The sequence below is a fragment of the Panulirus ornatus genome, chromosome 26 (assembly GCF_036320965.1).
Source record: "Panulirus ornatus isolate Po-2019 chromosome 26, ASM3632096v1, whole genome shotgun sequence".
Taxonomy (NCBI): Eukaryota; Metazoa; Arthropoda; class Malacostraca; order Decapoda; family Palinuridae; genus Panulirus; species Panulirus ornatus.
Genome location: NC_092249.1, coordinates 7,945,672 through 7,972,068, shown reverse-complemented (window position 1 = coordinate 7,972,068; position 26,397 = coordinate 7,945,672). Strand labels below are relative to the sequence as shown.

General features: G+C 43.1%; 2 protein-coding genes across 6 annotated transcripts in view; one reads left to right on the top strand and one right to left on the bottom strand.

The window, feature by feature from the left end:
* Window positions 1–26,397, bottom strand: part of LOC139757444 (uncharacterized) — a 979,032-nt gene that overhangs the window by 544,794 nt on the left and 407,841 nt on the right. The gene's annotated exons all lie outside the window — the stretch shown is intronic.
* Window positions 23,166–25,020, top strand: LOC139757442 (uncharacterized). The gene is made up of 5 exons (XM_071677961.1): window positions 23,166–23,296; window positions 23,607–23,681; window positions 23,771–24,472; window positions 24,553–24,743; window positions 24,826–25,020. Exons 1-5 carry the CDS (start codon window positions 23,279–23,281, stop codon window positions 24,938–24,940), a joined length of 1,101 nt encoding a protein of 366 aa, XP_071534062.1. The 5' UTR covers window positions 23,166–23,278; the 3' UTR covers window positions 24,941–25,020.

The window sequence follows — 26,397 nt, the reverse complement described above, 5'->3', positions numbered from 1 at the left end:
ACCATTTCACTCAGTTCATCTCAGTCCTCACACCGGCAGTGGCTCCCCCACTCACCGACGGATGGAACAATATTTATTGTCAGACACCAAAAGGTAAAGAATGTAGAGCTCTTCGAGGAGTGGCAATAGAGACGACCTTTTTCCCTTTTTTTCATTTCGTGTGTGTTTGTGTGACTCATATTTTGTGATAATTTGTGAGTTATGAGGGAGAGAGTTTTACACTCGAGTTGCCCCGTCTCTTAACCTTGTCCACATACAGAGTCGTAACTTGATGTTTACACAGATGTATGGACGCTCCAGCTTAACACCAGCTGACCCATTCATCAACCAGCCCCAGAGCGTAGGTTGAATAGCTACCTGGGTTGGGTTCTATGCCTTCTGCTCCGTCTGGGACTCGAAGCCTGGTCCTGGTTGACTTGTGTGTCTTCATTTGACAGTATTGCAAACACTGCCAGAAACGATGGTGCCATTACTTCCTCTGTTCCATGGCGAGGGACCAAGTGTAAAGGATCACGTCCTACAGACACTGTGGTAACGTGCCTGGAGCACTACGGTTAAAGATGATGTACAGCAGATGTTGCCTTCCACATGAGTCAGGCGAACAGGTAGAGTTATGGTGTTGGTATGCGGGAATCATTGACCCACATGCAGGATAATGATGTGTTCTTGATGAAGTTATTGGTATTCACGAGCTTTTCTGGGAGTGTTGGATCCTATGATCAATGTCTTATAGATACATTTATTATCTTATGATGCTTAACGAACCGATATCTTATATAACTCAGTACATCAGAGGATATATATTGTCGTATCCCAAAATATACCTGATATATTGATATAACGAAGTATAGCAAAGTGATATATCTTTATATGAAATTAGTGTCAAGGATGGAGACATTATTACATTAGGAGGCTAAGTGATATTTGATCATACAACGCAGTGTGATCGATTGACATATTGCTGTAGAACACACTGTATGACACGTAATTACCACCAGAATGATAATGGAATGATGCGTTACGTCACGGAGTATAACAAAATGATATCATACCAAGGATATAACGGGATGATATATTACTGTGTTACCAAACGGAAGGTGTTACCGGACTCCGCCTGTAAGTGACACGACACTTCATCGCGAGTGACAAGACATCTTCGGTATGGCCTTTGTTCTAGAAGTGCAGTCTCGTGCGTCATTGCCCTCCTCCTGCGTGGAGCGCCACCTCGAAGTCGCGGGAGCCCCATCACACACACACACACACACACAAAGACACATGTGTATATATATATATATATATATATGCACCTGGGCATGAGAAGAAAGATCAAGAGAGGCAAGTGTTTTGGGAGCAGCTGAATGAGTGTGTTAGTGGTTTTGATGCACGAGACCGGGTCATAGTGATGGGTGATATATATATATATATATATATATATATATATATATATATATATGGATATACAGACAGATGAATACAGATATGAATTCCTTAACTCCCCTCACACAGTCAGGTACTCTGTCTCTCTAGCGAGGAGAACCTCCTAACTGTCGTGATATGATAAACTTAAAAGAATAAGCGACGATCGTCTTTGTGATAACTTCTTCCAGTCTTCCTTCCTGGAAAGCGCTCCTCCGTCGCTGGCTCGGTCGTCGCCACGTGTGCCCACCACACAATGCCTCAGCTCCAGGCCCTCCTTCCCTCCCTCCCTCCCTACCTTCCGACTGACTGTCAACTCATGGCTGCTCTGCTGACTCCAATATGTCGTGTTTGCTTTGTGTATCCGTCAGGCTTCCACTGTCGAGCAGAGGGAAGGAACAGAGTCACATGCAAATAAATGAATTCAGTCTCTCCCATTCTTACTAACCTGCTGATGCTAACCTTTACAATGGAGTGCTCCAGGAGGGGGCCAAAAAAGCTTTTTTCAAAAGGCTCTTCACCTACATTATTGTCTGAGTGGCTGGGAAGCCTCTCTACATCCGCCCTCATTCTACCGTTGTTATATACGAAGTAGCACGTGAAGTCTGGCTCACGTCACTACCCTGGGATGGGATGACATGTCTTAAATGGGACATTTGTGTACTTTTAGTCTCAGAAGGTTTTCCAAGTTAGGGAGTCAGGTTAGGTCATGCTCTGATATGGAGGTGTAATAATTCCTCTTAAGATTTCTCGGTCAGGTCTGGACTGACTCTCAGCCTCCACGGTCGGCTCCAGCAGTCGAAGGCGAGGGTCGATGTCCAGCCCTCACAGCTTCTCTCCTGCCTTCACGTCCTGACCATGTAGGAAGGGTTATGGGTTTGAGCCCCGTCTGGTGACCTCTTTATGTGTCCATTTTCTTAGGGTATTTTGGAGGGTGAATTTGTGGTTTTTAATGCTTGTTCAGTACGCGCCTACATGTGTGTGTCTTCCTCTTGTGTTTACTACCGTGTCATGTGATTAAAAGAGTTGCCTAGTCTCTTAACCTTGTATGTACCGTGTCTTTAATCCTATGTACACACACACACACACACACACCAGCTTATGCCAGCTACCCATTCATTCGACCAGCTTCCAGAACCGCTACGCCGAAGATCCGAACCCATGCGAGTCCGACACCGGGCTTGCCCGTGCTGACTCGTGGTCAGCAACGCTAACCACTACACCACTGTATATGTGTGTGTGTGTGTGTGTGTGTGTGTGTGTGTGTGTGTGTGTGTGGGTTATAAAGAACAAAGAGAGACAGATAAGTGAATGTGTACAACAGTCTAAAACAACTACAGCTGCTGTTACCGCCTACCCGAATATTCTCACAAACAGAATAATTCATATTTCGTACAATTTGCTTCCGTGGTAAGTGGTGGTGATGGTGGTGGGAGCACCTGGAGGGACACTTTACCGGACCACAATGACTCGTTCGTGATGCCATTATGTTCTATGAGGAACCTGTTATGTTCACGTGAACAAAATCATAACAATCACGCTCTTTTTGTTCTGGTTACGGTTACTCATAATTTCCCTCACTGCCATACGTCAGGGAGGGCAGTGGTACCCAGATGGCGGACCAGGGTTCGAATCCGGACCACAGCGAGCTTGGGTGCAAACCGCGATTACAGTACGTCTATCATTTTGGAACATATCCTAAGATTATCTCTCGTATTATACTTCAAAAAAAAAAAAATAATAATAATTCAAGTTATTTCGAGTCCCCACGTCACTCCAAGCAATAATGAGTTTTAATGTACAACACGTAATTTCCAGTGGGAGGTGATTTCGGAGAATTATAAGGTGCCACACTGGTTATGCATCCGGAACTGTGTCACCCACTTAAGAAGATCGTGTGATTGGAGCTTCACTAATGGTAACCGAATAGCCTTGTCCAAAGGCACGCAAATGTCAATTGTGGCCCATCAAAAGCTGGATGTTCCTGTATTACATCATCTCGGGATTGGACCAGGTAACGAGTTGACTGGTCGTTAGGTCCTTCAACTGCCTGGGGTCTTTAAGGCCGTCGACGTTATGCTTCATCCACATTTCAACTTGACACATATACATCATCTACACCATTCGGGACAACTATAGAGATTCTTTCACACGTACCAAATATTTCGTACGGAGTTATGGATACGCCCAATTATCACCATCGCAGATGACGTTCGGTAGCCTCTGTATTGTCGGGTGTTCAGTTCGAAACATTTCGAATCTTCTGAACCACTTTACGACCGTGAGGGATGAACTCTACCTTATAAGTTCTTCAGGAGTCTAATATTTGAAGAATTGCTCTGTCCATCTTTTTTCATATCACTGTCTTACTTTTCGGTGCTTCCATTGTGCGAACACTTGATGTACTTTATAACACAGAGGGATTCGAACCCACGTGTTTACAGACTCCGGAGTGGTCGTCAGCCTCTACAAACCTGCCCGTAGGAGAGTTAGTGGTCATTTGTGTGAACCAAAAGAGGATATTATTTTCCCCAATGTCGACCGTTACTCCAAATGTAACTCTCTCATTCCCTGTAGCTTTCTGTTCCGTTTGGCTCCCCATCTGTCACTCGAATTCAATCCCGTTCCTCTACGTACAGTCAGTCTATCAGTAACGTCTACACTATCTGGCTACTCTACGTAGGTGCTTAGGGCGCCACTATTACCATTATGGGGGTATTTACGTCTCCCTGGCACTCATAATACCCGTCTGTATGACCTTCTTCGTCAGCCGCGATGACCCTCCAGGAAACCCCTTTGGTTGGATTTCATAGCCAAGGGGGATTTGTGTAGGCCTCTAACACCCTGGCCAGATTTGGCCATATGGTGCTTTACAGTATCATTCGCTAGTCTCCGAGACCCGCATCCTGTTCTTAATAGCTCTATATAATGGTCGTCTTCGCTCCCAGTGAGTATTTCGATCATGCCTTTTGACTCAGTTTTCGATGTAGTATTACTTTTTTGTGGAAAGGTAGATGGTCATTTGAAGCTTCATGAAGCAGTTCATTCTTCACTCGTAGAGAGTACTTCGTCTGGTCTTATGCTCCAGTATTCGATTATTCCCATTCTTTTTGTGAAACAGTCGAACGTCATTTGAAGCTTCATGAAGTAGTTCATTCTTCGCTCCCTTCGAGCATTTCCTCCAAGTCTTCTGCTTCAGTTTTCGATGTATTCCTTTTTTTGAACAGTAGATTATCTGAAGCTTCATGAAGCAGTTCATTCTTCCCTCTCAGTGAGTATTTCGTTCCGGTCTTCTGTGTCAGTATTCGATTGTTCTCATTCCTTTTCTAACAGTAGATCATCATCTGAAGCTTCATGAAGCAATTCACTCGTTCTTTGACTCTCTGATACTCTTGATTTGTTATACGTGAACTGTTTTTCTGCAGTGTTTGACAGGACAGTCCACTCTGGCATTAATCGTGGGAAAGTCATATATGTTCTATCTTATTTTCTGTGTCGAAGGCTTCAAGCACGAACAAAGGACCTCATTAGAAAATAAAATTAGCTGAAGACGTGGATAGGAAAAGACAAAATAGGACAATAAATCAAGAGATTGTGAGAAAGTGAAAAAAAAAAAGGTGTCTTTCAGTAAAAGAATAGATAAGGTGTTAGATGTTAAGCAAGACACGAGAAGGTAATACGTTCCGAAGCTTAGATGTGTAAGGAAAGAAACAGACATATCAATCTACGTAACTACCATTCTAGGAATCTATTTCTATTTTTTTCTTGATGTATCTTCCTTTGACCTATGTATGGACATACAGATTTTCACATGACCATATTCGTCATGTGGGGTTCACAAGGCCCTCTCATCATCTATAATTTCTATACTTAAATACCTTTACAACGTTGTAAATACGTTCTCAAACACCACACGAATCCCTCTGATCCCAAGCCTTCACATTCAAAGGGAGTTCGATACCTGTTTCATTATTCCGAGGCCAAATGACTCCTCTCTCTCCTCGGCAGAAAACAGCCTGTCAAAGAGCTAACAAAATCTATAAGCAATTATGGTGAAAGACTGTGGATGCAGTAAAAAGATTTGATGATCACATGTGATATAGTTGTACGCTTTATTACGCCACTGATCAGTAATTCGTCCGTAATATAGCAGGACGAAGTTGGTTAGATAAAAAGTGATTTCAAGCGAGTCTTTTCTTTTTTCGTAGATCAAAATCCCATTGTGATCATACAATCCAGAGTTATTTTTCACAGGGGTAACAGGCCGGGTCGTCCACCTATTCTATATATGTATACGTGATCTTCTCGGGTAGGAGAAACAACTGTCTCTTAGCCAGCAGAGCGCGTGCACACACACACACACACACACACACACACACACACACACATGGGGGGGGGACGCAAGAAGGGAGGGTCGCGCTTCCATCTTAAAGTATAAATTTGATTTGTCTCCACGCGAGGGCAAGCAATTCAGGCGTTCCAAAAAGTTTGCTTGGGTTTGGGAACACAATTTAAGCCAAGACAGCTCCAGACGTGGCTGGGAGCAGGTGAAACTTTATTTTAAAAGCAAAATGCACGACTCCCCTCCCCCCATGTGTGTGTGTATGTTACAGGCAGAGAGTTTTGCACTCTTGTTGCCTTGTCTCTTAGCCTTGTACATATGTACCACGTCTTTGCTCTCATGTTTGTGCACACACACACACACACACAACCTAAGCCAGTAATCCACTCAACAACTATCCTCAAGGCGAGGACGAACACCTGAGTTGAGTGCGAGTCGACAACCGTGCCTAGCATTCGAACCAAGCTTACACATGGTCAGTAAAGAGAAACACTACATGAAGTTCTGTAATATCCCTGCAACGCTTCTCTCACACTTCTCAAAAAAAAGAAAAAAAAAAGCTGTTGAAATACACTTCTATAACTTTTAGATTTCTTCAGCACACCATACACACTGTTCTAATCTTTTTCACAACAATTTACAATTCTTCCATAGTGAACAGAAACTCCCCCAATACTCAAGAGAACATTTCGTTTCCATTTCTCTTGAAAACTCCTTATGGTTTCCAAACTCAGGGGGACACCTTTACAAAAAATCTTCGACTAGTTCCCCAACACTGATCATTTTTCTGAGACCCTTTTATGTTGGTTGGGAAGGTCAGAAACTGGGGTGAGCTTTTTCTCTCAAAGTCCACAAACAATTCCCAAGGATATCTTCCCAAGTCTCCAGTTTTTTTTAACTTGATTTAAGCTCTCATTTTATAGCCATCCCCTTACTACTTCATCATCACGTTTAGAACACTTGTTTACCTTTTGTTACATCCTTACATTCTCTGTAAAATTCCTCCTTCGATGCCCCCAGTAAGCGCCAAATATCGTTTCTTCATTACTCCCAAAATCACACACACGCCACCACCTCTAAGGAACTTCCCCAACAGGAATTCTAGTCACTTCTACAGATCATAATGCCAAATTCACACCTGAACGGTTCCTCACAACTGCAGCAAACCTGTGGCACTCAATGTTTTACGTACTCTGCGATGCCCTGGTAAAAGATTTCAACTCTAAATCAATATTTCGTCGGCTGTAAGGGACTCTTAACCACACTTCAACATTTTTGTATCATATCCTCGCGTCCTGCGAGCGGTTTCCTGCATCTTTCCTTCTCTTCAGCGATTCAGATATTTTCATATTTTGTAATAGAATATCATCCAAAAAATCTTTAATCTCTCGTCAACTTTAGTATCCAACAAATGAAGACTATTCTTTTTCTAGCTCTATTCTCCGGGATTTTTAAAGATTCAGGTACAGAATTCTGCCAACACGTTCCTAACACTACTCCAGCATTTCAACTCTGCCTCACCGATATTCCAGTAAAATACAAGACCAGTCTTCGTACAAACTCGAACCCTGATGTGTTGTTAACGCCGCACGAGGCTGCAAAGCAAGGAAAACAACTGCCTTTGCTTGAAGTAAGAGCAAGCAGCAGCTCTCTGGCCACAATAACAGCAACGCTTTATATTAGCATCAAAGACACGAGTCTTGACAATATAGAGAAATCCTCTATCCTCTGATTCCTCTGGTAACGAAAAGAAATGAAAAAAGAATTCCGTATTTTGATTCTCATCTATAAAGATACACTTAGACACTATTGCCCTTCGCTACTCGCACTGCATAGTTCACTGTCTGTGAAGGCAGAGAGGGGTATGCTTGATGGCAAGTAGTCCCGACGGTGTTGTATAGATGCGAGGCGAAGGCTCCAATAAAAAGACAGTACGAAAGGGGATAGACCCACCACATGATGGTTCTATTTGTAACGTGTGTCAAATCTAATTGGATGCAAGCTTCAAAACTTTCTTAATAATGCAGTATAATTGAGTCTTTGTTCTTGATAACGGAGGATTCTTCTGGTCGTGGCGTCCAAAGCCTCAGGCTTTTACATTTACAGTGTGCGTCAAGGGTTCACGTTCTTGAGAGACGTGTTGCTACCCAGACAGACACTTGGATTAGATGGGTCATAAAACTCCCGCTTAACGCTTTCATTTACGAAGATCCACCCGTCCACATAAACCATTCCAACACCAAATACGCATACCATTGGATGAAACGTCTCGTTGTTAATTGAAAAACTACTGAGTTGAGTCGACGGAGACTCGTACCTTGATCGAGCTGTATCTCGAGTATAAAAAGATTCACTGGTTCAGTAACATTTAACTGTTGAAAAATAGAGTAACATTAATTCTGATGTGCCCTTTATCAGCGTCAAGCTAGTCCAAACATCATGAATCATGCTCCAGTCTCAAATTGTGGCTTCGAGAACAAAAGTTTACAAACTTGAGCGAGGGTTCGCGAAAGTGAGGACCGGATCCCATGTAATCTACCTTAACTCAGCGGACTCACTGAGTACATCTTGTAGGATAAGGTCTTTTGTGTGATTGTAGTAAAGCAATCGAAGCATCTGAGTGAGCAGAAGACATAGAAAATAAACTATATATGTGTACATATCACTCAGCGTCAGTAATGCAATCTTCTCGTTAAGGAAGTACTGCCACAATAAAAGTGCTTTGCCCTTATCATTAATGGTCATCATAAACAAATCGACTCAATTAACAACATAAAGAGCGGTTTATTGAACTTAAGTCAGCCATTCGGTAACAATACACTCTCTAAGTAGTACGGATATGGCAGAACTGGGAGGTTACGATAGTAACCACTTAACCAATCTTGACAAGAGCTTGATAGGATACGACAATGAGGACAAATAAACCCAAATGTAAATATGGAATAGAATTGATATCCCGAATCTGGACCCGCGAACAGAACAAGAATATCTTATGACCAGATATCATCACTAGAGTCGCTCTACAACGATAAAGCGTCTCTGCAGGCCGTTCCCATCTACCACAGAGGCAAATTGTAAGAAACATGAATTATTCCGTTGGTGAAAACATTCTGACACAAGACAACGATACATGTATTTGTTTTAGGAACCGTGATATAGCGTATTTGCCTTGCTGATCGTGGTGCATTCACGGGCTGTCTTGAGGGTCAGGTCGAGCTCGGATAGAATCGAATCCTGGTCGCGGCAGCCGGTTCACACTCAATCTACCGATTGATCCTCCCTTGAGGGCTGGCCGAATCGACTACGTGGCAATGCTTCAGTATTATCGTGTTTTCAGCAAAATACTGACGAGCGAGATCTATGTTATGTTGTAGTTGCGTACGTGTGTTAGGGCCTCCGCTTTGACGACAAGGCGTTCAACGTCGACACTGATGTAGCGGTCATACAACGTGAACTTTATATATAACAGAAACCATGTACTTAAGTAAATATAATCCCTTCGTAAGCCATCAAAGTAACGGACAGACCAAGGCTCTGCAATTATTCTCTAACGTTCTCCGGATAACCCAACTCTGCACCTCAACCGGAGTTTGCCAGGCGAGCAAACTTCAGGCGAACCCCTCAACCATTGGCAAAACGAGTTTCAACACAACTAACCACACTACGATGAATGAACTCCGAGGGAACACAGTCCACGGATCAACATCTTGTCATCGTCATCGCTCTCTTCTGTAACACTTTAGGGTGTGATTCATTCATGTTTTATATATGGTGTTATATCATTCGTAATAAATTTTACTGAAAATGGGTCGTGTTCATGTTCCCGAAACATCTCATGATTTAGGAAAAAAGATAGAGTGGAAAATGCATATATACATATTGGACATTTGATTCACATTTTACCGGGAAGGAAAATCATTGATGAGAAAAATGTGGAAAAACAGAGAACTCGTGAATGCTACATATACATTAGTCTTTAACAAACAATATATATATATATATATATATATATATATATATATATATATATATATATATATATATATATATATATATATATATATATATATATATTGTAAATGAGATGGCCTTGATCAGGGCATTCAGTTGCCTGTGCCATTTCAGTAAACATGAAAAATGAACGCATTGCTTTTTCTCCAAATATCACACTCCCACAAGACGTAAACAAAACAAAACATATACACTTGAGCAGGTAATGAACACGTAATAAAAGTTTTGCTAATTTGTAATCAAAAGACATCCTACGAAAAGGAGAAAAAAATGGATGCAAACATAGGGCACAAGACCCTGGCAATATGGTCAGGACGTGAAGGCAGGGAGAAGCTGTGAGGGCTGGACATCGACCCTCGCCTTCGACTCCTGGAGCCGACCGTGGAGGCTGAGGGTCAATCCAGACCTGACCGAGAAATCTTAAGAGGAATTATTACACCTCCATATCAGAGCAGGACCTGACCTGACTCCCTAACTTGGAAAACCTTCTGAGGCTAAAAGTACACAAATGTCCCATTTAAGACATGTCATCCCATCCCAGGGTAGTGACGTGAGCCAGACTTCACGTGCTACTTCGTATATAACAACGATAGAATGAGGGCGGATGTAGAGAGGCTTCCCAGCCACTCAGACAATAATGTAGGTGAAGAGCCTTTTGAAAAAAGCTTTTTTGGCCCCCTCCTGGAGCACTCCATTGTAAAGGTTAGCATCAGCAGGTTAGTAAGAATGGGAGAGACTGAATTCATTTATCTGCATGTGACTCTGTTCCTTCCCTCTGCTCGAGAGTGGAAGCCTGACGGATACACAAAGCAAACACGACATATTGGAGTCAGCAGAGCAGCCGTGGGTTGACAGTCAGTTGGTAGGTAGGAAGGGAGGGAGGGAAGGAGGGCCTGGAGCTGAGGCATTGTGTGGTGGGCACACGTGGCGACGACCGAGCTAGCGACGGAGGAGCGCTTTCCAGGAAGGAAGACTGGAAGAAGTTATCACAAAGACGATCGTCGCTTATCCTTTTAAGTTTATCATATCACGACAGTTAGGAGGTTCTCCTCGCTAGAGACACAGAGTACCTGACTGTGTGAGGGGAGTGAAGGATTTCATATCTATATTCATCTGTCTGTATATCCATATATATATATATATATATATATATATATATATATATATATATATATATATATATATATATATATATATATATATATATATATCACCCATCACTATGACCCGGTCTCGTGCATCAAAACCACTAACACACTCATTCAGCTGCTCCCAAAACACTTGCCTCTCTTGATCTTTCTTCTCATGCCCAGGTGCATATACATATATATATATATACACATGTGTCTTTGTGTGTGTGTGTGTGTGTGTGTGTGTGTGTGTGTGAGTGTGTGTGATGGGGCTCCCGCGACTTCGAGGTGGCGCTCCACGCAGGAGGAGGGCAATGACGCACGAGACTGCACTTCTAGAACAAAGGCCATACCGAAGATGTCTTGTCACTCGCGATGAAGTGTCGTGTCACTTACAGGCGGAGTCCGGTAACACCTTCCGTTTGGTAACACAGTAATATATCATACTGTTATATCCTTGGTATGATATCATTTTGTTATACTCCGTGACGTAACGCATCATTCCATTATCATTCTGGTGGTAATTACGTGTCATACAGTGTGTTCTACAGCAATATGTCAATCGATCACACTTCGTTGTATGATCAAATATCACTTAGCCTCCTAATGTAATAATGTCTCCATCCTTGACACTAATTTCATATAAAGATATATCACTTTGCTATACTTCGTAATATCAATATATCCAGTATATTTTGGGATACGACAATATATATCGTCTGATGTACTGAGTTATATAAGATATCGGTTCGTTAAGCATCATAAGATAATAAATGTATCTATAAGACATTGATCATAGGATCCAACACTCCCAGAAAAGCTCGTGAATACCAATAACTTCATCAAGAACATCATTATCCTGCTTGTGGGTCAATGATTCCCGCATACCAACACCATAACTCTACCTGTTCGCCTGACTCATGTGGAAGGCAACATCTGCTGTACATCATCTTTAACCGTAGTGCTCCAGGCACGTTACCACAGTGTATGTAGGACGTGATCCTTTACATTTGGTCCCTCGCCATGGAACAGAGGAAGTAATGGCACCATCGTTTCTGGCAGTGTTTGCAATACTGTCAAATGAAGACACACAAGTCAACCAGGACCAAACTTCGAGTCCCAGACAGAGCAGAAGGCATAGATCCCAACCCAGGTAGCTATTCAACCTACGCTCTGGGGCTGGTTGATGAATGGGTCAGCTGGTGTTAAGCTGGAGCGTCCATACATCTGTGTAAACATCAAGTTACGACTTTGTATGTGGACAAGGTTAAGAGACGGGGCAACTCGAGCGTAAAACTCTCTCCCTCATAACTCACAAATTATCACAAAATATGAGTCACACAAACACACACGAAATGAAAAAAGGGAAAAAGGTCGTCTCTATTGCCACTCCTCGAAGAGCTCTACATTCTTTACCTTTTGGTGTCTGACAATAAATATTGTTCCAACTGTGTTAGAACTGCTGAACTTCACTAGAGAGTAGAGGGCGGTCGCTGTAGAAATCAAGAGGTTGAAAAAGTGATGAACGTAGCATTAATAGTAAAGGATCATAGGATCGGATATCATGAATACTGTATGACACAGGTTGTTACAGGCAAGAAATATACTGAGGGATAACAATACATTGGCGGATGGCAGACCCAGAATCACAGATGCCCCACCACACCATCATCGTCCTCATATGACTAACATGCTTTATCAAAGCTGTATTGATCACGATCCAGAAGATAATAACTGTATAATAATGAGGACATCAGTACCCACACCCTTGGTGTTTCCCTGTGAACCCCTGAACCTCACACACCCACCAGGTAAGATGTTTTTACTCGTAGAACTATAACTAGAGTTAACTGAACATGATTTGGCGTCTTGAGAAAATACGACTTTCTACAGAGCAACTTTGATGGTGGAGTCTTTACTCTGGCGTGGGATCCCAGACATGAAGGGAGGGCAGCGTACCATGTGCCAGCCAGCCAGCCAGCCAGCCAGCCCGACCTTCACGTCCTGTGTGTGTGGACCATAAAGTTGTTGCTGGTGAGACTTACGGCAGGACATCCGGGACTGAGCCTCGGCTACGGGCGTCTGGGAGGCAGGCACATAAGGCCTGGTATTGCTCTTGTATTTCCGCTCACGTTACATGTTCATACACTTGATCTGGTGCAACATCTCGTCCGATATTAAACGAAAACAAGAAATCCTCACTCTCTGAGAGCTCTTGGGAACTGGGTTTTACAGAGGATCATCTGATATGCAAATGTTGATTACGAATATACAAAGAGGAATATTAGTTAAGACTGAACACAAATACAGACACACAAAAATATCTTCCTCTATCACTACAGTAAAACACACACACACACACACACACACACGAGCGTTAAGCTACGTGTGCCAAGATGCCTTCTGTTGCCACAGGGTCCAGATTCCGTGTATCTGAACCATATCCTCACCTCTGTATTGACGCTGTGGGACTACCTGCCCCTCAGGTCCCCTTCATATGTGAGCGAATACCAGCTCATCATGGAGGATTACCTGCCCCTCAGGTCCCTTTCATCTGTGAGCGAATACCAGCTCATCATGGGGGTTTACCTGCTCCTCAGGTCCCCTTCATCTGTGAGCGAATACCAGCTCATCATGGAGGACTACCTGCCCCTCAGGTCCCTTTCATCTGTGAGCGAATACCAGTTCATCATGGAAGGCAGGGTGGGGAGGTCAGAGCCATCCAGGCGTGGAACTGACCACGTTATTTCCTTCTGAGGCGAGAACAGGAATTCAGTGTCCTCAATCAGGTCCCCACCAGCCTCTCCTGGACCCCGAGAGAAAACGGAGCCTTCGACACATTTTTCTGTCAGTTCTTTTTTTTTTTCCACCCCAAATTTGCACTGTCCTTTTTCCTGCGTCTAGATGTCTCCTTTCTGCAATTTTTTTCCACCCATCAACATACGTTTATCTTGCCATCTTATTTTTCGTCCCTAGGGATAAGGTGGTGGTGGTGGTGGGAAGAAGGACATTTCCCAAGCATTCTCTTGTATGTCGATAAAGACATCGAATAGGTAGGTAGATGGGAGGGGAAATTACCCTCTCCCGTAGCGAATTTCTCAAACGGGGAAGTATATTTCCAAGTGAATAATTTCCAGCTTGATTTTTTCAAGTCACAGCAATGGTAGTTTCTAGCATGTACTAAATGCCTATATGCATTCCATCTCTGTATATATATATATATATATATATATATATATATATATATATATATATATATATATATACATATATATATATATATATATATTCCTTCTAATCCAGTGGGAAAATGAAATACGATAAGTTCCCAAGTGCACTTTCGTGTAATGATCGCATCATTAGGGAAGATACATAGAAAGAGATGTTTATATAAATTTCTTGTGATCTTAACGCTCATCTTCTTCCTCCATTCTCCTCGCCTGGCCATAATATCTTACGTCTAATCTTTCTTTCCTCTCACGCCCTCTTTCGCCTGACCTTATTACATTCCACGTATTTTTCACGTCACATTCTTGCTCTCTCTCTCTCTCTCTCTCTCTCTCTCTCTCTCTCTCTCTCTCTCTCTCTCTCCCCACACACACACACAAAACGTATTTTCCTCTCCCATCGCTGATTCTGTGCTGGAGACCCGGGCTTCCTGTGGCATCCTTGCGACTTAAGACTTACAGAGGCGGCCACAGGGGAGGGGCGCCAGGCTGGAGCTTGACTGAAATTTGATTTGCGGGTTTATTCTGCTAACTTGACCAAGGGCAATCACAGTGTCTTCCTGGCTGGTCAGAAGGAGAGATTGGGAGTGACGTGGTCTGTTTGTGTGTGTGTGTGTGTGTGTGTGTGTATGTGTGTGTGTGTGTTACCTATCTATACTGTAAGTGGAAGGAGTTTTACACTCGTGGGGTCCCATCTCTTGAACTTTTTTGTACTTTCATATCCATTTTGATCCTTTGTATGCTTTTCGTATTTACAGTGCCATTGTTCAGATCACCACTAACTCTCATACGATAAGTTTCTTTTTTTTTCGCATCTTTTCAAAAAAAAAGTAGTTTCAAGTTAGATTTCATGCGAGGGTGTCACTGAGTCTTCTGTCTGCCTGTGGCGAAGAATTGTCCTTCATCGTCGTTCACAAAATTGGTTGAAAGACCTAAAGGTTGTGATCAGGTCACCCCTTACTCTTCTGGTGTTGCCCCTCCTTTAACTTTGTTATATATCCACACACACACACACACACACACATATACCTACAAGACTAAGCCACATATCCATTTATCGACCAACCGTGAGGGTTGGTATGAGCACCTGGGTTGGGTGTAGGCCGCCAGTCGCACCATGGATTCGAACCCGTGTATAACCGTGTCTCGGTGTTTGTGCATTGTTGTATGTATGCCTACATTAGTGTGAGCATCTCTCTGTGTACTTGTTCTCTGTGAATTCATATGAACCATACGATCCACTATGTACTGATGAACTTTTAAGTTACCTACAAAAAAAAATACGGCAAAAAATAATACGAAAATAAGTTGCAAAAATGCTTTCGCTCTCTCTCCCCAAACTTACCCCACCGTAATTCAAAAATCTAATTTAAGTTTTCGGAAAACACCTAGAGGATACAAGCTTTATCCGGGCTACGAATCACATTTCGAAAGAAATAAAACCCGCAACTTTAAGAATAAATCTAATATTCTGTTCTCGGGAAGTGTGGAAGTTGGTGGCATCTTGCTGCGGCAACAGCTGGCTCCTCCTCCTCCTCCTCCTCTACCTCCTTCCTCTCACTGCCCAACACCCACAATACACTAACCATAATACACTGGTGACACTCGCATCAACAACATAATTTCCGTTTTCTATCCCGAAAGTATTAGATTTTTGTGTCGCCGTAGGTGAATTATGGGAAGAAAAAAGTAAAGTGGAAATGATATAGATATATATATCATATATATATATATAAAGGGACAGTAGAGGTCAAAATAATGCCTTACTGTCATACTGGATTGATATAACCTCGCGTCTCATCACTGTACTTAATAACTACATGTATTTTCACTTCCTCACTCCGACAACCCAATCTTCACCTCCTCCCCACTCTGACAACCCAATCTTCACCTCGTCCCCACTCTGACAACCCAATCTTCACCTCGTCCCCACTCTGACAACCCAATCTTCACCTCGTCCCCACTCTGACAACCCAATCTTCACCTCGTCCCCACTCTGACAACCCAATCTTCACCTCCTCCCCACTCTGACAACCCAATCTTCACCTCCTCCCCACTCTGACAACCCAATCTTCACCTCGTCCCCACTCTGACAACCCAATCTTCACCTCGTCCCCACTCTGACAACCCAATCTTCACCTCGTCCCCACTCTGACAACCCAATCTTCACCTCGTCCCCACTCTGACAACCCAATCTTCACTTCCCCACTCTGACAACCACCTAGCCCTATTTACTATCTATTATACCTAGCATGATAATCTATCTTGATGGCTGAGACACACAAGCGGTCGCAGAGTATTATGAAATATTCCCCATCCTCGAAGTACAGTCGGACGAGCACAGGCAGGGGAGATTCGAACTACTGTCGAGGTAAACTCCCGCAGAAGAGCGACAACCCAGCTGACAACAAGTGTGGTAAAATGTTCTGGATGTAGACTCCACCATAAGAGCAACAGGGAGAACTAGAAGTAAAGGGAATGTGATGTAAACTGTCCTGAACGTAGACTCTCACAGAAGAGCGACTAAGTGAGAGAGAAATATGGGAAGAGTCAAGTATGGTAAACTGTTCTGAATGTAAACTCACCAGCGGTCTAGAACGACAAGCAGAGAGGTAAGGGAAGAGCCACACGAGGTAAACTGTTCCGAATGTAAACTCACTCCAACAGAACGACAGACAGAGAGATAAGGGAAGATCTAATCAAAGTAAACTGTTCTGAGCGTAAACTCCACTAGTAAGAAAGGCAGGCAGAGATGTAAGGGAAGAGGCAAGTGTGGTAAACTTTCCTGAACGTAAACTAACCCCAGAGGAGGGACAGAGACAAGGACGGTAAACTGTTACGAGGGTAAACTTCACCAGACTTACCGATCAGGGAACACCCGACTGGACGCGTCATCAGCTACCACCGGGCATAAACACTCACATGTGTGTGGTACCGTCATTCCACTGGTGTCCATCATAGCCAGGTTCCCCTGGTCTGACCAGGTCTGAGCATTCCCAGTTACGTCGTCTACTGTGTAATATCACCACAAAATATGGGGGGGCCCAAAGTATATCTTCCCTCGTCGTGCATTACGTATAAAAATGATTCATTCGCATCACGCCACCATGTTCATTTGGAGGGAAAAAGAACTACGATTTTTCAGACTCTCCCTACATTTTGACTCTCGCCATCCATTCCAGTGTGAGAGAGGTGTAGTAATTTGTGTGCCTGATAAAGAGGTCAGAAGTTTTCAATTCAACTCTACTCGCTAATGTAAGCTTGGTACTCGAGGGATATATAAACCTTTTTTTTTTTTCTGCTTTTCATATACCCACGTCATATATTCATAATTTCACCAACATTTCCAGGTAATTATTCACGGGTTAATTACTCATGTGCTGATGATCTCTCCGTTTCCCGTTGCCTCACCGTTCCCTGTTAGTGTCCAACGGCAGTTCTAGGACGGCTGTCCCTCACAACAACAGATATCCCTCCCTGATGTTAATACCATTCCAAGATTTTATTTCGGAGAAGAGGTATTCAAGCGAGTTCATCCAGCCCTGTCTCATGTGTCAGTATTACTGCTGCTCTGGCTAGATTCCCCCCCACCTCTACGACTGTTTAAGACTAAGTCATTCTATGATGTCACGACTCATGCCATCGCCAGAGGTTCTGGGAAAATCTTATGTCTCAGAAATACGAAGGGGCATGTGTGGTGGGGGTGCTTCACTACCTTCAGTAATTCAAAATAAAACTGACGGCGCCTCTGTTGCCTTGAGTCTGTCACGATCCATCGAAGTGGACAGCAGATGCAAATGTTGATAGATTAAGCCAACACGTTGGAACACAAAGAGAGAGACAAGGACCTTGCAGCAGATGTTTCGTACCAATGAGCCAACACGAGTTGCGTGGGCAAGGATTTCTGGCAATCAATCCAACTCGACAGAGCAGAGAAATTTTCACATTTCCCTCATATTCTTTGCGCAAAGAACCGAGCAAACTCGGCAAATGCTTCACATTTTGTATCTTGGCGTTAGAGACGCGTCACCACCGACGTCACGCGGTGTGTGTGACGGTTGGCGACTCTGTGACGCATCTCCTGTGTCCTCAACTTTGTCTTTCGGGCACACGGATCATCCGTGGAGGTCGAAACGAAAATTGTATCTTGTTGAAACCGTCTTGATGAAGATTCTATGAGATATTGTATAGGTATTACTTGGGTTTTTGCTCCTTAGAGCTAGCTGCTTGTGTGCCCCACCACTAGTTGTTACGTGAACATGAATACTATGTAGCCGTTGGCAACTCGAAGGGAGGCCGTTTTGATAACTGTTTCTTTTCCTACACCTCGAAGCTTTGGAACTCTCTACCCTGTTGTGTCTTTCCCAATACCTGTAACCCGGCACATTATAAAAGGCAGGTTTTTCACTTCCTCGCAAGCTCTTAGATATTCTCCCTTGTGCATTCCTTTTCCCTTTCATAATCCTCTCTTTATTTCAAGTAAGGCGCCCGGCCTTGATGTGGACTTTTGAACGCCATTGGAGCATCCAACGTAGAAAGAAGAAAGAATAACGCACGTTCACTAGTCTGTCATTTCGCTGATGTACTGTATATCTATATAACAATGTAAAACACGAAACCATATCAGTAACGCATATTTCCCCCCCCCCCCCCCTCTCTCTCTCTCTCTCTCTCAAAAAGGACATTAGGCCACTTCTTATTACCGAGAAAGACCTGACAAAAATATTATAACAAAAAATACGCTCACAGTAATAGAATGAAATAATAATAGAATAACCTCATGAAAATAAGCTGCTCTCAGCAGCTAGTTAATCAAGTGCAGCCACAGGCTGAAAAAATATGTGGAGAAAATACACACAACATGACGGTTGGGATTATGAAAAGGGTGGGTTAAGCAGACTGCTTCAACAAACCCTGTTTAAGTTACAAGGTGTCTGAGGCCTGGCGTCTGTTTACCTTGAAGATGTTCCCATAAAGTTCATGATCAAAACAAATGTGTGGGGAGCAGAGTGGCTGTCTGGGCATGTGTACCCTCCCTCATCTTCTGCACGTTACTGAACATCACGTCATTTACACGCTCAACATCACGTCATTTACATACATCAATGAGCACCACGTCGTTTACACAAACAATGATGAACACCACGTCATCTTCACACATTACTGTACACCACGTCATCTAGAAACCCTGGGAAACACCGCGTCACTTACACACACACTGCTGAACACCACGTCATGTACACACACACTGCTGAACACCACGTCATTTACACACACAATGCAGAACACCACGTCATTTACACACCCTGCTGAACACCACGTTATTTACACACACACACACACACACACACACTGCTGAACACCACGTCATTTACACACCCTTCGGAACACCATGTCATTTACACACCCTCTTGAACACCACGTCATTTACACACCCTCCTGAACACCATGTCATTTACCCACCCTCCTGAACACCACGTCATTTACACACCCAGCTACCCTCTCTCGACTGTGACCGAAAAAAACACCACAATTTTCCCAGTGTCGCCAGAGAAAACACGAGGCGTCTCATCATCCGACACTAATGGGACAGAACTCCACACAGACGTCATGGGAATCACCGCAGTGTCTACCAGCTGATGCATAGGATGATCAAGTTCGAGTACAACTCTGTCGCCCACGGCGTAACCACCAGCAGGTGGTGCCTGGGTACGATCCTTGAGCACAGGTGCACGATTCTTTTTTTTTTTGCATCACGACCTCTGCAACCAGCCTCTTCCCTCGTTGGAAGTACTGAAGTTCAAGTGGAGCTAACGGCACGTAATGGGAGGGCGTCATTCATACTCCGGTGGACGCTCGTCCAGTTGCACTGCACTGTAGCCGTGCGTTGATTTTCCGCATGACGTGCTGGCTGACTGGCGGCCGAGAGTTCTACTGCAAAAGTGTGTGGCGGGCGGAACACTGCTACACCCACCAGCTAGCTGCCTGGTGTCACCCTCACCCGTCCTTGGACCAACTAACTCTCTCTCTCTCTCTCTCTCTCTCTCTCTCTCTCTCTCTCTCTCTCTCTCTCTCTAGGCTAGCAGTATCTTGTAAATACTAATCCTCTCTCAGTTTTTTTTATAAAAAATGTATATTTTCAAGATTTTCTCGTATACATATATTAGTCTTCGGGAGTTCCTGATGGAGCAGCGTCGCTTCGTCAGGTATACCTGTTCATGAATGACTTTTGTGGAACCTGATAGTGCTTATTTTATTTAACCTCGGTATTCATCAAATTTCAAGCGAAACTCCTAAGTAAATGGTATATTATCCATTCCAAAGTTTACGTCAAAAGCATAGAAAAATAGACAAGACAGAGGCCTTAGAACAATCACCGGCTTCGTAGTAATGTTTCAGTACAATCTTACTCTAGTAACTTGTTCGTCTCCAAGTCTTTGCAACATCGTATGAACCCTCCCACATGAGCCACACGTATAGTGAGAGGGGATAAGGTCTCTACAATCACCCTTAACACCTGCAGTAAGATGTGGTGGCTGGACGTTGAAGGTCTTAATGACCCTGGCACTTGATAGGCCTAAAGCTCAAACGACCATCCAACCAGCCCCACTCAAAACGCTTCGTAGCGAACCACAAACACCCAAGAAGAGATTAAGAAATCCCATCCACCGTCTCAAACTTAATCAACATATACTCGCAAGTGCCCCTTTACTTAAAACCCCTACCTCTTATAACAAATCTAAAAGTAACGAAGCATGTTCACCTTCTAATGACTGGACCAGCGTTAAGCAACCGCTATTATCAACCCTCATTTCAGTCTTAAACTCCACCAAGCATCCAGCAACCTGACACTACACCTCCCATATATATCTTACTATTACGTACAGATCCTCATCTTCAGTCTGACCACTACCCATCTATTCGTGCGGGAGACCTTGCCTCACTCTACCACCAGGCTCGGGTCGAGGACGTGGGAATGAACTCGTTCCACAGGCTGTGTGGACAATGCTTGATGCACCTAATGGAAACTGTATAGTCATTGATAGATAGATAGACGGGGAGGTAGATAAGTAGATACAAAGGACGAATACGCTTCTGTAGTTAACCTTGCGGGAGTTGAGGTGAGGCAGACGACAGCGGGGGTAGGTGGCAGGCCCTCTGGCTTAGGGCCCTGATGGGTGACGTACTGTGTGGAACCGAACACCTCCTCCACTAAGGCCTCCGTCACAGTTACGTTGCCCGTCCTGCTCAACCGCAATGTATGCGTCACAGATTTCGGTCGTCAGAACGGAACATTTATAAGATAAATATCACCCATTGGATCACTTTTACTGTCCATTATTATCAACAATCTGCAGAAGATTACAAAATATAGAGTAATACATGGTTCAATTATCAACCATCAAAGGGGAAGTAATCACTCCAGCTTTTAAACCGGTAATCATCTACAGCAAATTGAGATGAATTAAACCCACAAACGCAAGAGTTAAACTTAGTTGATTCATAATTCTGCATAGGGGAATGATTTACTGCTATGATCACTAATGACGTATGTTGAGCGTGCAATGGAGGAACTGCTGACAGACCCTTTCGAGATTGTAGAACTCCTTTTTTCGTGTAGTCAAAAGTTTAGCACGTCAGAACTGTATGTTCTTAGGTGTCAAACACTAAGTATAGGAATGATATAGATGATGTGACACAGCAGATAATTTGGGTGTCAGATCTTGAGAGAACATATAATGTTACCTACACCAATATGACCTGTTATCTGACAATTGCATAGTGTTTGGTGATAATAATTAATGCTAATATCAGCGTCCAGTAACCAGTGCATGCATATAGTAACCAGCACTGGACGACAAGAATGTAATAAGTGTAACAACGAACCTAACACGTACGATAACCAGCCTTCAGCAGCAAGTATAATGGAAGCCTTGAGTATATGTACTGTGACGTGCAATGTGCATGGTACCCAGTGTACACTAGAGGATCAGAAACCTATTTCATTCTATTGCATCATTTTTACATACCAGTTTTTACTGGTATTTACTGGTAATTCAACAAGCCTTGTGTGGAGATCATGGATGGCGTGCATGACATAAGCTATCACACAGCAGATTATAATATCCCATACGGAGTGAGGTCGTGCCTCAGTGGCGTACTGCCTTTCCTCTGTCACCATACTACTCTTTCGAACTCTCAATTCTTTCTTCTTTGCTATGCTCAAAATGTAATCTGAAATGTGTAATACCTACGTGCGAAAGCTTGGGCAGTGTGGAGATTAAATTCCACCTCTGATGTATTCGCCCTATGACGAGGGAGGACAATAATTGGGTGTAGTTTTTCTCTGAATCTCCCCCACTTGCCTGCATGTTCCATAGTTTCAGTGGATTCGGGGGCCACTGTGTGGGATGCATTCCACTATGGGACCAAAGGTCATGGCTGAGCCATGGTATAGACGCCACCAATAACATTACCACGGTAAGCTTATGACCCGACAACATACTGGAGAATCACTCGTGCCTGAATTTGAATACGCTCGTTCCTAGTTGGGCGGGACATACCACCAAAGCGTCTTCCCCCAAGAAGAATCAAAGGCCGAACGTGGACACACCTCCTCCTGTTTTCCTGATACTGGTGTTGCCCTGTCACGTCAACGGTTCGCGTACCTGACACAGCCTCGGACAACGAAAACAAACCGTAAATGTGGGCCAGACGTGACAGCAATATAAATATTTCATAGGGATGACTGACATTCTGGCGAGGCTGCTATTACGCGACGTTCGTTTGTTTTTTTTTTTTTTTGGCCCGTGTTTTTACGTATATACCTATAGACATTTCTTTTTTTATCCTCAACATTTGGTACAATAAGAACACCTGTAATCAAAATGACTGTATCTTTTATGCCAAAGTACCAGTATGGATGCAGTTGTGGACAAGTTGGTCGTATTTGCCGGGTGTAATGACTGAAATCACCCGTTTGCCCAATTACGGTGGGATTTACACTGGTGTGTGTGTGTGTGTGTGTGGGGGGGGGGGGGGGGGGGTCAGTGGCTGTGTTGTTAGCGAGGAAGGTGTTGAGGCGGGTGGGTGGAACTGTACGGGTCACTTCGTGCCTGACCTTCGCCTGACCTTCAACACGGTGACATCTGATGTTAAACTTAATCAAGGTAACGTTTCATGTGGTTTTTATAATAGTGAGATTTTTTTTTTTTTTTTTTTTTTTTTTTTTTAGAAGTGATTGTTAAAGCTAAAATGCGAGTTGGGAGGATTGAAAAATATATTGATACATCAGTAAGGTTATCAAATTTAAGCAAGATAATGCTTGAATACTATCATGTACTAATCTTTAAAAGAAATTAATTTGAATAAAAATCTGAATTCTTATACTTAAAATAACAAACCTAAACTCTTGCATAAATAATTCTAATTTGATATAAAACCTTTTTCTAATAACTAAAACAATTTCACTTTTTACAGATGTTGAACTTCATAAAATTCATCCTAGCTGCATCTATCCTAATGAAAGACTTTCACCTTTCTACAGCCCAAACGGTAAGATAAAATTGCTATGAACCAAAACGTTACATAACGTCATACTATTAAAATGCCATTACTCTAAATAACTACTTCCTTCATTCCAGTACAACATCGGTGGATCTACTGGCCATGTACCAACAAACCCTGGATCCACAACTGACCAGACGGCTCCCATCATCCTTGATTCTACCCAAGGCCAAACATTCTTAGGAGCCTCTAACTCCTTCAGAACCCAAGGCACTTCAGGAATCGGCTCTAACCTTAAAATAACCAACCAACTTGGTACATTTCCTTCTGGTGACTCTGTCCCTCTTAACGACTTTAGACGGTTTGGTCAAGGCGCAGCTAGCGGTAATAACCTGAGAGGCTCTGGTATTTCCTTTAATCAACCTTCTGTTGCCGGTATTAATCCAGGAGACTCCCGCATTACATTTGGTCAAGCTGCCGTTGGCAGTGTTAATCTTGGAGGCTCTATCATCGGTTCCGGTCAGCCTAGCATCGGTTCATTCGGTGTAGGAAACGCTATCGTCGGTTCCGGTCAGTCTGGCATCGGTTCATTCGGTGTAGGAGACTCTGGTCTTTCCTTCGGCCAAGCTGGTGCTGTCGCCGGATCTGGATTCAACGCCGGCGGTCCATTCGGCATTGGCCAAGGACCCACCAGGATCATAGAAGCACCAGCCACACCCACCGTCACTAACACGGTCACCATCGACCGCTTCGTGACCGTGACAGACCTGGCCTTCCATAGTGTACCCGTCACCTTGACTGACCTCGTCTTGAGAACCACAACTGTTACATCACGACAGGTAATATTTTCTAATTTTCGTGGCGATAAACAAATAACACGCCAAATACTAAATTCATATTGAATCGCTCTCCTCTACAGCCAATAATTACGCCTGTGGACGATCGTATAGCCTTGCAAACCAGCGTGATCATCCGTCCAACTTCCCTGACAGTCACCTGCACCAAACATGACTACATAATAAAGACTGAAGTCGCTGTGGACTACGTCACCATCACCCACACCTCGTACATCATCAGACAGACGACATATACCACAACGGTCACACAAGCGTAAATATTACCATAACTCTTGTTACAATGTTCATCTATATGATTTATTTTCATATGACTTTAATTCCTCTTTCTCCGGCAGGTCGACGTACGCATCTACCATGGTTCGTACCATCGTCCACACCCAGAGGACAACAGTCACCGACTACCACACCGTCACTAACGCCGTCCATGGCCAAGCTGGTGTATATTATTAATCGCTTGTCTTCTCGTCCAAACATCTGTACCAACGTGTAATAAACTATGTAACAAGCAATTATTAAAGTATCAAAATATATATTTTTCGCGAATAACGTATATGAAATACCATGTATTAAGATTCGCTACTTCAAAACATCTTCGTATATAACTTATTATAACAAATTATATAATTAAATTTCTTCATCCACTAACTCTTAAGGAAGGTAGATATATATGTACAACAAAACTCGTGCTGTAAATCTTGCAAAATCCATTAAAAAATATAGCTATACTTTTGCCTAAAACTATCAATACCACACCAATATTAAAACCAAACAACCAGAATTCATAGACCCTTCCTAAACACTTTTTAACTCTTTCAGACTTCAATACAATTAAAGGTTAAGTGAAACCTTTTCATCAATATATATGAACGCACAACTTTTAAGTACTGACATAGTTACATTAACACAATCACGGTCCTTGTAACATAAGAAACCCGCTCCTTTATTTCAATTCAGAAATTTTCTTCGTTAATGGATTTTCTATTTTCATCATTGCTGTAATTAATGAATCTATAAATACTTACGTTAATCCTATTCTACTTCCACCAGCTGTCCCCTTCAGCCTTTTACCCCCCAATGTACCTACCTTTCATCTAAAAGTTGAACTACTTTAGACTCATCAACAGACATTACACAACTGGCATACAATGAGGCTTTACCTTTTTAAATTTCCAGTAAGCTACGGGAAAACGATAAAGCACAAAAAGCGGTATACTGTATATGTAAACAGTCGTGATCCTGTGATGTACCATTTACTGATACATTCACGGGTCCTCGAGTCGAGCACAAAAGCTCGAATCCTGGTTTCGCCATTGTCCATAATCAACCTACCTGCAAACCATTTCTTTGTCGATAGAAACACGTCCATACTTCATGGGAGGTTACGTGTATATTTAACGTTAATGAGATCGCCTTAATTCGGACCCTGTCTGCCCATACCGTCTGCGTTGTGATTATTAGAATTGGAATAACAGCATTTGACGTGACGATTGATGGAAGGGAAGTTCCACAATATGACCATAACTGAAGACAGTAAAGCTCGAGTACATAAGGCCGATCACGGTAAAACTATAGTGAAGGTAGCGAGAACTGACTACACTAAAGGTGGTCTCTGATCTAAAAATGAAACGGACGATCGTGTGTGGCGACGACTCGTGGAAGTGTTGCTAAAATACTGCTGGTGAGGGTTAATGTTAGAGCAGCTGCTGGATGAAAAAGTGAAGACTAAAGGAAATGATGCTCCATCCTACGTGACAGGAGTTAATGAAAGAGATGACCCTGTCTTGTGTAAGAGAGGCGAGTCTACAGTGTGTGATGAGCAAGGGTGCAAGGAAAAATCAAATCTAATGTACGCACGGAAAAAAAAGTATCTCCCCACTATTTGAGTGAAACATTGACACCTGACGAAT

Excerpts from the sequence above, each read along its gene's own strand:
- LOC139757442 (XM_071677961.1), top strand. Across the intron at positions 23,682-23,770 it reads ACCTTTCTACAGCCCAAACG|TACAACATCGGTGGATCTAC; the intron begins GTAAGATAAAAT and ends CCTTCATTCCAG. Across the intron at positions 24,473-24,552 it reads CAACTGTTACATCACGACAG|CCAATAATTACGCCTGTGGA; the intron begins GTAATATTTTCT and ends TCTCCTCTACAG.